The sequence below is a fragment of the Anabrus simplex genome, chromosome 1 (genome assembly GCF_040414725.1).
Source record: "Anabrus simplex isolate iqAnaSimp1 chromosome 1, ASM4041472v1, whole genome shotgun sequence".
Lineage (NCBI taxonomy): Eukaryota > Metazoa > Arthropoda > Insecta > Orthoptera > Tettigoniidae > Anabrus > Anabrus simplex.
The window spans coordinates 845501917-845519707 of record NC_090265.1 but is presented as its reverse complement, the minus strand read 5'-3'; the positions used below and the strand labels follow the sequence as shown (position 1 = coordinate 845519707).

The 17791-nt window shown below is 37.6% G+C and overlaps 1 protein-coding gene across 1 annotated transcript in view; it reads right to left on the bottom strand.

Annotated features, from left to right (window-relative positions):
- LOC136874117 (brefeldin A-inhibited guanine nucleotide-exchange protein 3) overlaps positions 1-17791 on the bottom strand; it is a 428916-nt gene that overhangs the window by 89732 nt on the left and 321393 nt on the right. The window contains exon 26 of the mRNA XM_067147676.2: positions 7080-7250. Coding sequence (XP_067003777.2) covers positions 7080-7250 — 171 coding nt within the window. The remainder of the gene's footprint in view (positions 1-7079; positions 7251-17791) is intronic.

Sequence of the window (17791 nt, the reverse complement as noted above, 5' to 3'; positions counted from 1 at the left end):
TTTTATTATTTTTCAGATCAAATGTGAAAAGATACTATATAGATCAACACAGATATACTGTGGTGCATTTGACACGAGTACAGAAAGCGTTGTCATCGCAGCTTTTCTACCAGTCCACTGTGAGCAGCGACCAACAACAATTTTCTATAGACCTGTACACTGCAGTGGTGGGAGCTAATATCTCCCCTGCATAAACTGGAGCATCTTCAGACTTCAACAAGCTGCCGGGAGCAATCACCGAGTTGGGACGAGTGGCTTTCCGCCGGTGGAGTCATTTAGGGTTGTGGAAGAAGTCAGAAATTTTGACTGAACCTCTGAGAAGGTAGCCGCTGTCAGCAAGAAGTTCCATAAGAGTCCTGCAGTAGAATCCATGTTCGAAAATGACGGTAAAAGTAGCCAGGGTGCTACGAGGTGAAGTAGATGAAGCAGTTGAACTAAAACCAGATGAAGTGGCTTCACTGCAAGTTTTGTCCAATCACTTCCTGTGATGTTGAGAGATTTCTCTCAGTACAAAATATTCTGCCCGACAGGAGAACAAGATTCTTACCGGAAAACATTGAAAAGTTACTTGTTGTAAATTTATTTTATAGTAATTGAGCGTGTTATTGAATTATAAGTATTTTTCATGCCTATTTTGTTGCCTATTTTACACATTAGTGCCTATTTATGTGCCTATTTTGGCTAATTTAAGAGCCTATACGCCTGCCTATTTTAACTGTTTTAGTGCCTATAATTCTCGTCTCTAGTGATGAGCTCCAGCCTTCAGACTTTGTTGAAATGTTTGTAAACATGCCTGGTTGTTCAGGTGTAGATGTTAAGGATGTAAATGCCAAGTTACACACAGAAAATGACATTGGCTATGGTATGATAATGGACGACAAAGTTATAGCCGCATGAGCATCTGCATATAATAAAGACAGCAATACTGGAGCAGTGTCGAACTAAAAATGACTCTGGTGCACAATAAGAAAAGGTGACGTCTCATATAGACACGACGACAAAGCTGAATGTAGTGATGGCTTACTCAGAATACCAAATGGGAACGACATCCACAGAACTGATGTCAGAGAAATGTCTGCGGAATTGTGCTGTACGCAAACAATACACAAAATGAGCACAAAATAAATTAATCCATTATTTTAAGAAAAAATCACATGGCACAACAAGTCTGAAGGGCCTTGGCCTACCTAGCAACGAATGCACAGCCCAAAGACTTACAGATTACGATGTGTCATGTGGTCAGCATGATCAATCTTCTTGGCTGTTATTCTTGGCTTTCTAAACTGGCATTACTATCTCACTATCAGATAGCCAGAGGCACCTGTTTTTCGCAAAGCATAAAATCGCAAAATTTTACGAATTTGGCTCAAAAATGCTAAACTATTTACGTTCAATAATTTACGACATTATTCGGAATTGCATCATTTGAAGTTAGTGACGGAGATTCGAGGCGAGTTGTGGCAATAAAATCCGATAATCGATGCCACAATCGACTTTATACCCTTTCGATATACAGTAGAACCCCGTTTATCCGAAATAAAGGGGGCGGAGCCACTTCGGTTGACGCGTTTTCTCAAAGGACACATGATAAATATTTTCGGAAGTTAAATGTCGAAATAAAAATGCATTAACTCTGGTTTTTTTTTTAATGCTTACAACAACGCGTTTTCATTTAGTTGACATTCAATAAGCACGCTCTTCCCACTGTACTGTTAACACAATTGATTACTGTGTAGGCCCTACTGTACCCTGCTACTCTATTTCAACAGAACCCAGTCCAGATGCCTGGGGCAGCATTCTTAGGATAAGAATAAGACAAGATACAGTGCCATTATGAGCACGTAGTCCATGTTGAAATGCGGTAGAAAAGCATTGGAACTACAGCATAGAACTGCAAGGCCAGTGGAACGACCTTGGGTGATAGAAAAATATTAATGGAGAAGGGTCGCTGGACTTCCCTGGTTTCCTAACAGAAGCTGCAGTATAGTCCGAGCAGTAAACAAGATGAAACTCCCACAACTGAAGCAACGTTAACCACAGTCTACATAATCTTCATGACGAATAATAATAATAATAATAATAATAATAATAATAATAATAATAATAATAATAACAATAATAATAATTTTAAAAAATAATTCCCGCTTGTTCAAGAAAAAATGTATCATGGAACGAACTAGAGGGTAAGAAACTGTTTTGTTTTATACTACACATTCATTCTGGCATAAGTCATAATATAAAAATAGGGTTTTCCTAGTAGCTCTCATCACATAGGCCTATAGCAAGAGAATTACTAATATCGACGTCTAAGAGTGAGGGTGAAAATGAAATATTAAAATACAATTTTGCCAGAGGATTTCGGTTAAGCCAGGTTTCGGTTAAGCGAAGTTTGGTTAAACGGGATTCTACAGTATGTATATATACATACATATATTGAAAGCTAAGATATAGTATATCGATTATCAATAAATTAGCCTCCTGCAAAAAGAGAAATTTATCGTATTCATAATTAAGTGATGGTGTCCTCTTGCCTGTTGAAAATCGCAGCAGATCGGTGCGTTTAATTTCCTATTTTTTGTTCAGTTTATTAAAATGGTTGCGACAGATTTTGATCAAGAAAAAGAATTTGCATTGGAAGGATTTTACGTGTTTGACAAAACTAGAAAGATACTGATATACAAATACTGTAATGTGCGAACTGAGTGGCAGAATTGTACACAAGAAGAACAAGGAAAAGGCGCTAACGACTGCAGGCATCAGAAGACAAGCCAGTCTCACAGACACTAGTTCAGCGGCAAAACAAGCGAAATACGATAAAGACGAATGCATTTTATCCACAACTCAAGTTTTTATGGAGGAAAATTTAATATTCCACTGGAAAAGTTGATTATCCGAAGATGAGAAAGTGGATGGAGAAATATATACCAGGTTTGTTCAATATTATAAAATTTTTGCGAGAAAGAAATTTGAGGTTATGTTTTTCTAATAACTTTGTGCGGTTATGCTGGTTTTCTCATTTAATGACATTTAGGCCTAGATAATACATGCTGAATCTTTCATTTACTTAAAATTATAAATGATTTCATTCATTCAAATGATGATTTTTTTTTTTTTTTTTTTTTTTTGCTAGTGGCTTTACGCCGCACCACAGATAGGTCTTATGGCGACGATGGGATAGGAAAGGCCTGGGAGTTGGAAGGAAGTGGCCATGGCCTTAATTAATGTACAGCCCCAGCATCTGCCTGGTGTGAAAATGGGAAACCATGGAAAACCATCTTCAGGGCTGCCGACAGTGGGATTCGAACCCACTATCTACCGAAATGATGTTAAAGAGCCCTCTAATATTAGGCCTACTGATTTTTTAAGATGCTGGAGACTTGCCCATAGCTGGAAGACTGCGGGAAGGTTCTGTACCTCAAATCATCAAAGAGGAGGAGGAAAGATGAGGGACTTTCAATTCTGTGTGATGAAACAACTAATAAAAAAAAGGGCAATGTATGTTTATGGTTCTGGTAAAAGTGCTTAGTTGTGGTGATAGAACAGTTCAGAAGTTATTTTTAGGAGGAGTGAAAGTTATTGCAAATGCTAATGCTACAGCATGTTCACAGGCAATTATGAATGTAATTCACAAACTTGAAATTTAGTAATAGTTTCTATATCTTCAGATTCAGCACGTTACATAGGCAAGCACATAAACGCAGTTAGGGTTTTAGTTTCAGAAGGGTTAGTACACACGCAGTGCTAGGTTCATAAACTCAATTTGGTGGGCAGTGTGCAGGCTATGGAACTTAGTGCTTTGAACCAATGTGTTGTACAGGCAAAACACATCTTCCTTTACATGGAAGACACAGCATGTATACATTCAATTCTTGAAACAGAAATATGAAGACGAACCCACTAAAGCTAAACTCTTCCCTATTCCTGATATCACCAGGTGGAACTCATGGTTTAAAAGTGTTGAGTACCTTGGAGAATATCTTCATGATCAGTCAGCAATGTTGATAGTGAGAGGGTATTCTCAACGTATTGTAATGTAATGTCTGACACGAGAACAGCTCTGACTCCCATTAATATGGAACTCATGGTATCTCTGTCTTTTTCAGGCTGATGTGCAAATGATATACTTAGGCTAGGCTCTACTTGTTAAAGTGACAGCTGATAAAATTTTTTCAAATTTCCATGCTTTGATATAATGTGTAATACTGTATGTGTTTGAAGCAGAACCATGTATATATACTCATGTATATATACCTATGCAAAAATACAATGTTATTATACTGCAAATGTGTTATCAACTAAGTTCTTGGTTGACCTGTTATTGCTGAAAAGTGGAAATAAAATTTAGCGAAATTATTAAAAACATAAAATAAAAATAGCTAAAAATATACTGAAATAACTGTTAAAAATTGACAAAATTAGGCAAAAATTTTCAACAAAAACAGGTGCCTCTACAGATAGCTCCTCAATTGTAATCAGGTAGGCTGAGTAGACCTCGAACCAGACCTCAGAACCAGTTAAAAAACTCTGACTTGCCTGGGAATCTAACCCAGGGCCTCTGAAGAGGCAGGCACACTACCCTACACTGCAGGGCCTGCCCCATTATTTTAGCAGTGTAGTATAATGACTCACTAATCTATAGTGTGTAATATCACACAAGAGACAGTAGAATTAACAATGTATAAATGTTTGTACTGTTTGTGAAAATAAAAGCATAAACTTGTTTCTTCCAACTGTACTATACACAATACACAAATGTGTCAAATTTAAGAAATATCATTCTCAAGACATTTCAAACAAAAAGATTTTCATTGGCCGTGCGCGTAGAGGCGCGCGGCTGTGAGCTTGCATCCGGGAGATAGTAGGTTCGAATCCCTATCGGCAGCTTTGAAAATGGTTTTCCGTGGTTTCCCATTTTCACACCAGGCAAATGCTGGGGCTGTACCTTAATTAAGGCCACGGCCGCTTCCTTCCAACTCCTACGCCTTTCCCATCCCATCGTCGCCATAAGACCTATCTGTGTCGGTGCGACGTAAAGCCCCTAGCAAAAAAAAAAAAAAAAAAAGATTTTCAAGAAATATTACATGTTCCTCTATGTGGTGTTTTCTTGGTTATGTAAGATATTTGAAGATAACTTTTTGTAAGGACTCATTTTTAGTATTATTTTTTAGAGGCTTTTTAACTTATAACTTATTTTTAAGGCTGACAAAGGCCCTGGGCCCTGTTTCATAAAACTAACTAATAATATTAGCTAATAATATTAGAACTCATAAAAATTATTATTAGTTAACCAAACTCTGTTTCATAAAGATTTACACATGACTAATAAAATATCTTCACTAATAATACTAGTTCATTAGTCAGCTGACACAAATGGAGGTTAGAATCGGTCTGTTGCATATGTTCTTGGTTTGTTCCTAGCAGTAGGCTAATGCTTGACCTTGACTACAACCGACTATTAATCCACATATTCAAAGGCTCACATGAGATTTTTGTTGTTGCGACTTCAATACATATGAAAATGGATAGGAGTGAAAATAATGTGAGAGAAGAAAATTTCTTTGCAGAAAGTGATTGAGATAAAGTGTCAACTATTTGCAGCCTTTTTCACACTATAACTCTCCTCGTTCCTTTTACTTTTTATTTCATGTGCTCTTAAAAATCTCTGTTGAGATGGACTAGCAAAATCTTTGTTTACTACCCCTGTTGGTGGGGGCAGTAGAATAACAGCCACGGTATCCCCTGCCTGTCATAAGAGGCGACTAAAAGGGGTCCCAGGGCTCTCAACTTGGGAGAGTGTGTTGGTGAACATGGGGCACTGAGATGAGTCCTGCCACTGCTTCAACTTACTTCTGCCAGGCTCATTTGCATCTACCCTTCTGACCTCCCTTGTTCAACTCTTGTTCTTTTCCGACCCTGACAGTATTACGTTGCGAGGCAGAGAGAGTCTTTCATTATGACGCCCTTCATGGCCCTTCTCTTTCTTTAGCCGATACCTTCATTTTCAAAATGTCGGATCCTTTCCATTTTTCTATCAGATTAGTGTTATTATAGATGATGGTTGCCTAGTTGTAGCCTACTTCCTCTTAAAACAATAATCATCACTAGCATCATCTTGGTTTACTGGTGATATAAGCCAAGATTTTAAAAGATACTTGGAGTGTCCAAGCAGAACTGCACTAGAGAAACACAACGATACTGTGTATCACTACCAACTGGTGGAGTGCAATGCGAAGCTGCTATTTTAAGGTTATGCTTCATTTCTTGCAGTGGAATGTTCTATTACCTACCAATCCTATCAAGCAAATACTCAAAAGTTATGTAATCTAACCTAAATCTCCCATTGTACCAGTATTCATATGTTTGTTACATGTCAGTACAGGCTGTTTTTCACATAACATTTATTGAACAGTGAATACCTACACTCGTTCCTTATCACTATTTGAATCACAGTCGACCATTTCAGTGATCTTCATGATTTTATGCTAAAATATTAAAATACCGCTCACTTTGGTTTCACTAACAATATGAATTATGAGTCAAAATACACTCATGGAAATAATCCTAATAATATGAGTAACTTTTATTAGTCATGTTGTCCATGAAACAATTTACTAATATTATTAAGAACGTCTACTAATAATTTTGACTCATAAACTAATAACTAATATTATTAACTAATAATTTTATGAAACATAATACTAATATTATTAGTTAATATTATTGGTTTCTTACGAGTAATATTAGTGAAAGATGTTTTATGAAACAGGGCCCAGAGGGGCCAAAACATGTTCCTACTGTGTGATATTTCTTTTTAAAAAATTTTAAGACATTTATTTGTGTATTGACTATGGTGGACCAATTGTAAATTTTTCTTATTCTTGAACTATATTCTACTTGATTTTTCAGATTATCCAGAATTTCCTTCATCCAGGTGACTTCCAAACCCGGCAAGTCCAGATAAGTCTGGATGCAATGTACTCAAACTGGTATTCTAAGATAAGGTGAAAAAATCCACAGGCTGGTCATGTAAGTATACAAATCTTAAGAATTACCACATATAACCATGATAATATCCTTACCTTGGAGATGAGTGAGGTATTCAACTACAAGATCAGTGGCTAGCCCACAGCATTGTTTGAAGTTAGGAGCGAAGTTATCCCAGCCACGATATATGCGTCCTGTCTTACGCAACCAGCCTTGAACCATGGGCAAGAGCAGGTGATTCACGCAGTAGAGTCCAAAGTCGGGACCTGATAACATAAAAAAATGGTTCATAACTAATAATTACTTTACACTAATAAACACAAAGAAGGGCATCATACTGAGGCAAGAATAAAATGCCAAGCCTGTTTAGAAATGACTGAACTTACTTTCTGCGATCCAATTCACATCACAAGTTTCAGCAGTCTGCTCCAAATAAATTTTGCTTTATTACACAGATAACCCATTGAATGCCACATCCTCATATATACCTTTCTGAACGCTGTGCCTTGTCTGACAAACCCGTGCATTTACATTTTGGTGCGGTATCTTCTTTGCCAAGCCCATGTATGTACAGGATAGTGTTATACTTTGAATTTCCATGGGAATGTTCAAAAAAGTTTGGGACTGCAGACATACCACCCCACTTCACATGTTTTAAAAGCAAACTGATGTTATTCAGCTTTGTTGGAGTGTAATATCTTTCCTGCTATCGTGTAGCCACCATGGCATCTCAAAGTATACATTCATCTCTTGTTGACAAAGAAATTGAATATTTCCTCATAAACAGTGATTCCAGAGAGGAATTTTTTAAAGAGGAAGATCGAGAATACATGGGGAGCGATAATGAACTACAAGAATGTGTCAAAGTGGTAGGGATGAATATGATGAATTGTCACACCACCTCAGGTACGTTTCTTCCAAAATGTTCACGATTATGATACTACTTCTGGAATCACCAATTCTGTTATCTTCCACTAGTGGTATTACAGTGTTAATATGCTACAGCTATGGAGCCAAACTCTAAATTCGGGAGGTGAGTGGGTTCAAACCCCACCATCAGCTGCTCTGAGAATGGTTTGCCTATTTTACTTCCAGGTAGATGCCAGGACAGTTCCTACTCATAGGCCACAGGCGATCTGTTCCACCTCCTTGCCGAATTTCATTCACTACCATTCATTTCATTAGCACCTCAACTGAGGTTGACACCAGGAAGAGCATCCAGCCACAAAAACATGCCATACAATATCATCTCACCTCATCTCCGACCCTGTATCAAGAAACGGGACTATTCTAGCAATAGTACCATTTAAAAAAATGCATATGTAAAAGTGCTTCTTCCTTTAAAATAATCTAATCATCAAAGCATGGCAGTAAAAAGGTTACGAGAAGGGACAGAAACTGACCTAAAATGGGGAAACCAGGGAAAAATACACATCTTCATATACACACTACACATCACAATACCACCACCACAGAATCACACTCTCTCCCAATGTGCCTCCTCCGCTCAGGCCTAGTCATCCTCCACAAGCTGTTGGTGGTCAGAGATGGTTTGTGAGGGCTCCCCAGTGACTGCTTCTTCATCCACTGCTAACTCCCAGTCAATGGGCTACACAAGCTTGCTGGGCTGTATGTCCCGCTCCACAGATGCCTTCAGCTTCTTGAGCTGTCAGTACTCTCTGGCACGTTCTACTGCAGACTTCTTAGGCTTACTCAATTCCTCAGATTTTCCACAATCCTCCTGAATGCGTTTACAGTACTTTCTGATCCAATTAGACCAAAGATACTTAGCCATTTTGAAAATTTAGCTCAAATTTCAAGTTTTCAACTGATCTGGTTATGAAGTTATGGAAGTTATGGTGACCAATGGTAGCTATTTTGGTAGAGTTCTGAGAGACAAATGTAAAGATACCACATTCAACACTCTAGCACCACAGAGTCATGAACTATATTCATTTCACTGAGTCGCAATAATCTCGATTTCAACTAAAAATGTCAGACATCCCCACCACTCGTTATGATGCCTCCGATTATTGAAACTAATTTCAATATTTTTATTCTTTACCTCTTTAGCTGAATTTTAACCATTTAGGTATCATTTATTTTTACAAAGTTATGAAGCCGAACTTATTATACATTCCCGTGTGACGTTCAAAATCCTGAGCAGGGTACAGAAAACAAAAAACAAAATAAAAAAGATGTATTCTATGTCAAAAGCATACCAGGAGGAGATAATGCAGCAATAAATTTCAGGAATTTCAGGAAAAAAATGTCCAAATAAACAAGAGAGATTGGACAATCTAATAGGCACTACAAGGATATCCCACGAGTTCTCTGCTGTTCAACATAACCACCATAACCACATTTTACCCTTCTTAACAGGTAGAAATCTCTTCTCTCCTTCTCTAATGATTCCTTTAAAGTTTGCCCAAAGTGTATCTACATTACTCCCTTCACCTATTCAACAAATGAATTGTATTTTAAGGTAAGCCCCAAATTTATTAACTTCCTTGTTAGTGAACTATTCAGGTACTCAGGTACTGTACAAAGTATCTATTATTATTGATATTTGTTTTAAATATATGTCTAGGTTTTTAAAGTTTGTTTTGTTGGTGTCATGTGTTGGGACGCAAAAATTGGACTTTGAATTACGTGATTTTGAATTAACCGCCGCTAACTTGAAGTTCAGAAATGCCAACCCCTGCTGCATCACAAAATATTCTAAGATCCTTTATAGCATGCAATCACCTTGATTCACAGTTAAACCTTTCAAATGCCGTGGGAAAAAAAATTCCTAAATGTATCCAACAAGGTGCATTTATTGAAATAATGCTCTTGGATAACGCCATACACTGTCAAACGTAACCTCACTCCCGAGAAAAATAAAACACGTATCAAAGACAAGGAGTACGATAATCTACTGTATATACACAACGCAATTTAAGCAAATAGGTTATAATCTACTTGATTTAAGTGCACTTGCACAGGAGTGCCAACAAGGCTGTCCAAATTGGAAACACATTACATCAACAAAACAAACTTTAAAAACAGAGACATATATTGGAAACACATGACACCAACAAAACAAACTTTAAAAACCTAGACATATATTTAAAACAAATATCACGAATAATAGATACTTTGTACAGTACCTGACTACCTGAATAGTTCACTAATGTTGAATGGTCCAGTAGGGTTTTTTCTTTTCTTTTTTGGTCGCACATTAGGCTTATTGCCTTTTAAAGAAAGAATGTATGAGAGGTTGCTTCGTTTTTTTGTGTTTTTTTAAAAATAAACACTAGCTACGAACTGCTCCATATGGACCATAGCCTTAACTGTAGCGCTGTCAGCATCACTTGCACTTATCACTGAATCCAACACGGCTAGAGCAGCAAGTACATCATTCTTTGACAGAATAGTTGCCGCCTGCGCCGTATCTTTGTCGTGTTCACCATCAGCTGTAGCTGCATCTCCCTCAGGCGTCACGTCATCACAGCTGATCATCATGGCGGGATCCCGCTCTTCTGAAGTAGTCTCCGCATGGTCTATGGCGATGTATTCGGAGAAAGTCATACCGACATCAGACTTTTGCCGTAACTCCTCCCATTCATCTACACTGTCGTTTTCTTCTCCTTCTTCTTCTTCTTCTTCTTCTTCTTCTACTTCATTTAACGAACCAATACCACATTTGACGAAGCAGTTCTTGACTGTCAATGAAGGAATAGCGTACCAGGCAACTGTCACACTCCGCATTGCATCAATCACGTTCCACTTGCGTATTTCTCCCGCTGGAATATTTCTAGAAACTTCCCAGAAAAAGTAATGCACCAGTCGCTTTCTGTAGGCACATTTCACAGATGAAATTATGCCTTGGTCTAGGAGCTGCAAATAGCTCTTAGTGTTGGCCAGCAGAAAAAGAAGACGCACGTTTTAAAATTAAATTATGTTTGTGTGCAGCGCACTGATCCAACAACAAAAGTATCATTTTCCTGTCCTGGCATGCCATTTTGCGCTCAAGGCATACCAGCCACGCCTCAAAAATTTTGCCTGTCATCCAGGAATTTTTAGATGACATATTTGCACGGAAAGTGCCTGATGCCCTTAAAACACCGTGGCTTCTCGAACTTGCCTACAACGAGGGGAGGAAGTCTCCCGCTTCTGTCCACATTGCAACACAGAATGACTGTGACCCTATCCTTGTAAAATTTCCCGCCATGGCACTTCTCTCCCTTAAAACCATAAGTCTGTTTGGGCTTGGCATTAAAAAACAATGCAGTCTCATCGGCATTGAAAATATTGTTCGGTGCATACGAATTGATTATGTGAGCCATGTTTTCTCGCCAACTGTCTGCATCAGTAGTGTTCACCGATTCGGCTTCTCCGCACACTGCCTGCCACGTGATATTGTGCCGTTCCTTCAAACGCTGAATCTACCTGTTTGAACACAAACTCGAGACCCATCTTCAGCGCCAGTTCATTCGCCTTCCCCTTAATAATTTCACCATCTACAGGGATATTGTTTGCCCGAACATGCCGAAACCACTCGATCAATTGTACTTCCAAATCAGAATGTTTAGCTCCTCGAATGCGCATTCCCTTTGCTGTATTTACACCCTGCATTTCCTGAGCTGCTATGCTCTCAAGATTTTTTAAAAACGTTGACAGCGTGGACACAGGTATTCCAAAGTCTTTAGCTATTTCAGTTTTCGTTTTTTGTCCTTTGTCAACCTCCCTTATAATTTTCACTTTCTAGCTGAGTGTCTTTGAAGAATACTGACGCTTAGCCATCTTGCAACACAAAAAAGGAACACTAGTGCCCTAAACTAAAATATAACAATAAACTAAAACACAGTATTAATAAAATATAATAACTTGGAAGTTTATAACTGCACACTAAAACTTTAAGTAAAATGAGTAAATAGAAGAATACAAAAGAACTCTGATTTCACTAGAATTTGAAAACTCTGAGATTAGTGTATCTACAGTGTGCTTCAAAGTGAAAGTGTGGAAAGATACATGTTCCGGAAGACGCGTTCTATCGTGACGCGGAGAATTTTTAATTCAAATTACGCCGTAAAGTATTATTTTTAACAAACTGAAGGACAATTTTGAATTAAAAGTCTGAATTTCAATACTGGGACTGACGTTCTTCAAATTACGAATTATCCGTATTTCGATTAAACAATTTAAAAAACATGCAAAACCGTACCTCATGTTTTGGGGAACAAGAGATTCTTCAAATTACGGCATTTTGAATTAACTGATTTTGAATTATCGAGGTTCTACTGTAGTAAGTTATTGAGACTAGTTGGTGCTTGTACTACTTGTGTAAATCCTCCCTCCCAAATTAACTTATTTGCCAGTTTCTGTTCATGGGCTTCACTTGCAGCTCCATTCCTTTCAACTTCAGGCAAGGTTAGATCTCCTCCAATTATTACCATATCATTACATTAAAACCTCATTACTTCAAAGACGTTGGGACCCAAAAGACAAACTTTGAATGACGTAATTTCGAATTAACCGCCAACATGTAATTCAGAAATGTCAACCTTTGTCACGTCACAGAATATTCTAACACCCGTTACTGCATGCAATTAATCTTGATTCACAGTTTAAACCTTTCAAAAGCCTTGGAAAAATCTATTTTCAAAATGTATCCAACAAGGTGCATTTACAGTATTCAAATAATGCACTTGGATAACTCACTGGCAAACATAACCTCAAGCAAGGAAAAAAAAAAAAAAAAAAGAGCATGATAAAAAGACGAGGAGAAATCTATGCTGGATCCCTGTGCATGTGCTTCATTAATTGGGTTACTGTAATGTATGCATTTTAGATGCCTTGTACTTGCACAGAAAGTACCCGATGCCCTTAACCCTTCAGCGTCTCAGCCATTTAAAGAGCTTCCTATCCCGCGGCCGGATGAGATTTCAACTACGCGCGACTGAAATACATTGATTCACTTAAAGCGTTACTACATGTATAAGAGTAGCCCGATATTCAAGAAATTTGGAATTCCTTATGACAGAACTACTGTATGTGCGTGCAGATAATTACATAATTGTTTCACATTTCCTTAGTAATTTAGTTTCGTGTGATAAGAGTTCGAAGCACTCTTCGAGATAGAGACCCAAGTCACACTCCTGGCAGCAGTACACCGACGTCTTCATTTTGCCGTGTTTTGAACACACAACACAACGTCTCTGAGGTTTGGATTTCTCACTCTTGGGTGCTAATTTCCTGATAAAATGTCTTTCCTGCAACCTTGGAACTGTATTATCTGATGCGCGCCGGCCTTGAATATTTTGTTCCCCGCCCAAGTGAGTGTATTTTGTAAACAAACCTTCCTTCACCTGAACCCGATAAGATAACTGCTCAATGTTTGTCCCTGTGACTTGTCTGAATATTATTAGAGAATTTAGGAATCAGAATTCACTCTTGAAAACTTCCTTTTGACCTGTATAGTTATCTATAGTCTCCTACACAAAATTTCCAAGTACTCATCGTCACTCTCATCATTTACCACTGCATCCGTAACAGCCACATCATCTATTTCATTATCACTGCTGCTAATACCGTCACTACTACTTCCGACTAAACTTTCATCTGAATTATACAATATTTCAAGCACGTTACTATCAGTCAAACCACGGCTGGAGCTAGCCATTGAGTGCGGCGCGTCACACGGACTGACGAAGCTGCAGCGAGACCGAAAGTAGCAGGACGAAACTGAATGAGGGGAATAACAAACCAACTCGATACATATTTCAGATAAAAGGTCGAGACATTGTCTTATAAACGAGATATATACCATGAACAACTGGTTCTCGTATCGTATGACAGAAAGCAGCACTAACTGATGCCTACACAAAGCGCTCGCGGAGAGTTAAAAAATATTACAAGCCGAGAAATAAAGACAAACCGCTCTCTTAATGTAAAATTAGAGCAAAGAACATCGCGCGGAAAGACAAACTTCTCAGCTCATCATTTCTTTATTTTATTCTGGGGGAAATAATGAAGCAAACAGACTTTTTAAAAAAAGCAGAGATTAGTGCTCAGACTTACTTGACAAATAATTATCCGTGCAAAAACAACTACATTTTAACGATTTTCAATCCTTATTTACAACACTGATAAACCCGAAAATGTCTTCTTGAAAAGAAAATAACTTGCATATCCATAACTCCAAAACTCTTCGCGCTATAGCCGTAAATGCGAAACCATGTATGGGTCTATACCCCATATAGAGGTCGGCGGCTAAGGAAGAAAAGAGGGTCTATACCACGTATAGAGGTCGGCGCTGAGGGGTTAAAAGATTGTGGCTTATCGAACTTTCCTATGACGAAGGGAGAAAACCTCTCGCTTCTGTCTGCATTGCAACGCAGTACAGTGACTTTATCCAAGACCTTGTGTAATATACTGTAATATCCCGCCATGACCCTTCTGTCATAATTCAGGAATACCAACCCTTGCCCTGTTACAAAGTATTCTTGTGACATTGCATTTTCTGCCGTGTTATAAATTGGCGTCAAAATAGATGTATGGACCACGGAAGACGGAATTTATGCAAAGCAAACTGTGATTCAGAAGTTCACAGAGGGCCGAACTCGGAGAAGTGGAGCATAATCACGAAGGCGGTGGAAAATAAGAACATTGAAATGCTAAGTGGATTGTTTGAAGAAAAAAACAATATAAAATATATATTATTATCACAAAACTAACTCCAAAAGATTGAAAGGTTTACGTAGACATCATATTCGGAGGACCACAACGAAGTTAGCTAAATATGAATAAGATAGTCTGCAAATAACTGTTGAAAAAGGAAAATAAAGCAAGATATTATGTATTCATTACAAAAGAACAGTAATACAATTTAAATAAGGAGAGAATGTCTTAGAAAGTGATCAGATGAGGACCAGAATATTGATCGCTGACAAAGAAAAACATTGTTGAAAAAATACAAGAAGAGAATTTTAAGAAAGAAGATTAACAGAGAAAGAATGTCAGAAAAACAAAAGATAATCTGAATTCTCTATCGAATTACAGCAGAACTGATATTTGAGCAGTAGCGAACTTCATACCACGTAGTTGAAAGCAGTCATAATTACCATCAGACATACAGAAAAACACGAATAGACTGTTGAGATATTGAAGACGTCTATATGAACTTATGCATATCATATTTATATTCTACTCAACTTAACGCAAGAATGAAGTCTGTCTTTATGTTCTGCTAGATCTGCAGTGGACCGACTTGGGGATGAATGTGCAACGGGCTGTCCAACCAACCTGATGTCCCAAATGATCCACCTAACCTGATGTAGAATGGGAGACCAGCCAATCTATGAGAACCAGCCGGCCAAGGGCAGCAGCGGTAGCCTGGATGGCTCCACATTCACCATGAACCCGAGAATGACAAGCTAAGTTTACTATAATATGGTTCTTAATTAAATTCAGATAGGATTTTGTGTGATGAATATTATATAATATTGTGTATATATGATATGAATCGGGACTAATGAAGTTAAGTGCCAAGATCAAGTTCTCAAAGTTAAGATATGTTAGGATCGATATATCTAGACTGAGAGAAGCGATAGTGTGTATCTGAATGCAATGTGTTAGCTATGGAGAATTTATTACTGATAGTGGAAATGAGCAGGGTTTACTACAGCATAATGACAGCATATGTTGAGAAATGGATAGTGTAGAAGGGTCAAGTAACCTAACGTGTCGTTGGTTTTCACGACAACATGATATAGAAGAGATATGCCGTGAATATACGTTATTCTTGCTAATTGCTTTACGTTGCACCAACACAGATAGGTCTTATGGCGACGATGGAACAGGAAAGAGCTAGGAGTGGGAAGGAAGCGGCCGTGGCCTTAATTAAGGTACAGCCCCCCAGCGTTTGCCTGGTGTGAAAATGGAAAACCACGGAAAACCATCTTCAGGGCTGCCGACAGTGGGGTTCGAACCTACTATCTCCCGAATACTGGATGCACTTAAGCAACTGCAGCTATCGAGCTTGGTATACATTATTCTTAGTTGATGCAGAAACGGAAAGGAGTAATTTAATATACTAGGAGGTTAAATGTCGTCGTGGGAAATGAGATGTGATACAGTGAAGTGTAGAAGTTTTCAATGGAAGAAAATACGTCGTGGGAAATGTGTTTACGAGTTAAGGTTATGAGATATAAAAGAAATGGCTACGATATGAAGATGTTATAAATGAAATAAATGATATGCAGGTTATAATGAAGTAAATAATAAATTGTCGAGAAAAATTTATATGAATTAGGTACAGAAGTGATAAAATAAATATGAAGATGATGTCTAATTTAGTCTGGATCGTACACAAGAAGCAATGACATGGAAAGACATCACATCGTGGGAGTAGAGTAATATAATGAAGGCACAGCCAACCGACACAGGTAAATGACAAACCAAATAGTGCTCACTATATCCAAGTGTTGGAAATAAATATATAAGATTAGGAATACCCTCTATAATTATCTCATGTTGATATTACCCAACGTTATAGGTGGAGAATAATGCTGTAATGATAAATTCTGACATCCATAGATATAATTGAGCTATAAAATCGATTGAAAGAAGTGTAATTTAAGAAGCGAATGGCATTTCATATAAGGGAGAACTTAGGATCTTAAATAATGGTGTAATTAAGAACTAGAATATTTAGAATTCATTCTTAGATAATGATTTCATAAGGTTATATGATGAAGTTTAAATGATTAAATACAGTATTGTTAGGTCAGTAGGTGCCTGGATTATGCATGGCAGTAGAGATAGCAAGCTTAGCGAGTCATTCAGCGGTAATTAAAATATTTGACAGTGACAGAAGAACAATTTAGATGGTCATAGTTCACATTTAATATGAGTCTCTTTTCAAATTATTTTAATAATTTTCAGTATACATACCTGTGGATATGTATAACGTAAGAGAAGTGTTTAATTATCAGTTTAATAAAAGAAAACGAAAAAGTTAGCTCATGTCAAGACTATAAGTGATCATTAGTATTAATGTACATAAAGACAATATCATGATATTTGGAATTTTAAAGTCAATTAAGACAAAATAAGATTTTTCTCCTTCCTATGCTTAAATATGATGTTAATAAACTAGTTGGTTAAGATTAGATGTGTGTGATATAATTATTTATAGGTCGAAATGGTAGAATAAGTTATTGATAGATATGTATTGTGATTCTAGTCTGTCTAAAGTGTTGAATTAGGTGCATAGGGATGGAGATCTCCATCGTAAATGTTGGGATTACGAATTTTAGGCAGATGCACCACTCTTCTGGATTCACGTAATACGAGTTTTGTAGTAAACATACCCCGAGATCATATGAGTAGTCGTCGGAATTTTATTTATGCCATTATTGGACGCAATAAGGGCGCATTCTAAAACACATTAATGCATGCAATCAACTTGATTCACAGTTTAAACCTTTCAAATGCCACAGAAAAAACTATTCCCGAAATGTATCCAACAAGGTGAATTTTCATTATTCAAATAACAAACTTGGATAAATCACTGGCAAACATAACCCCATGCAACGAAAAAGAAAAAAAGCAAGATTACAGGACTAGGTCAAATTATGCTGGCTCTCCTATGCAAATGCTTTAAATTATTTTTTGGATTACTGTATTATTTGCATTTTTAGATGCTGTGTACTTGCCCGGAAAGTGCCCGATGCCCTTAAAACATCGTGGCTAATCAAAATTTCCTATGACGAGGGGAGGAAGTCTCTCTCTTCCGTATGCATTGCAACACAGTACAGCG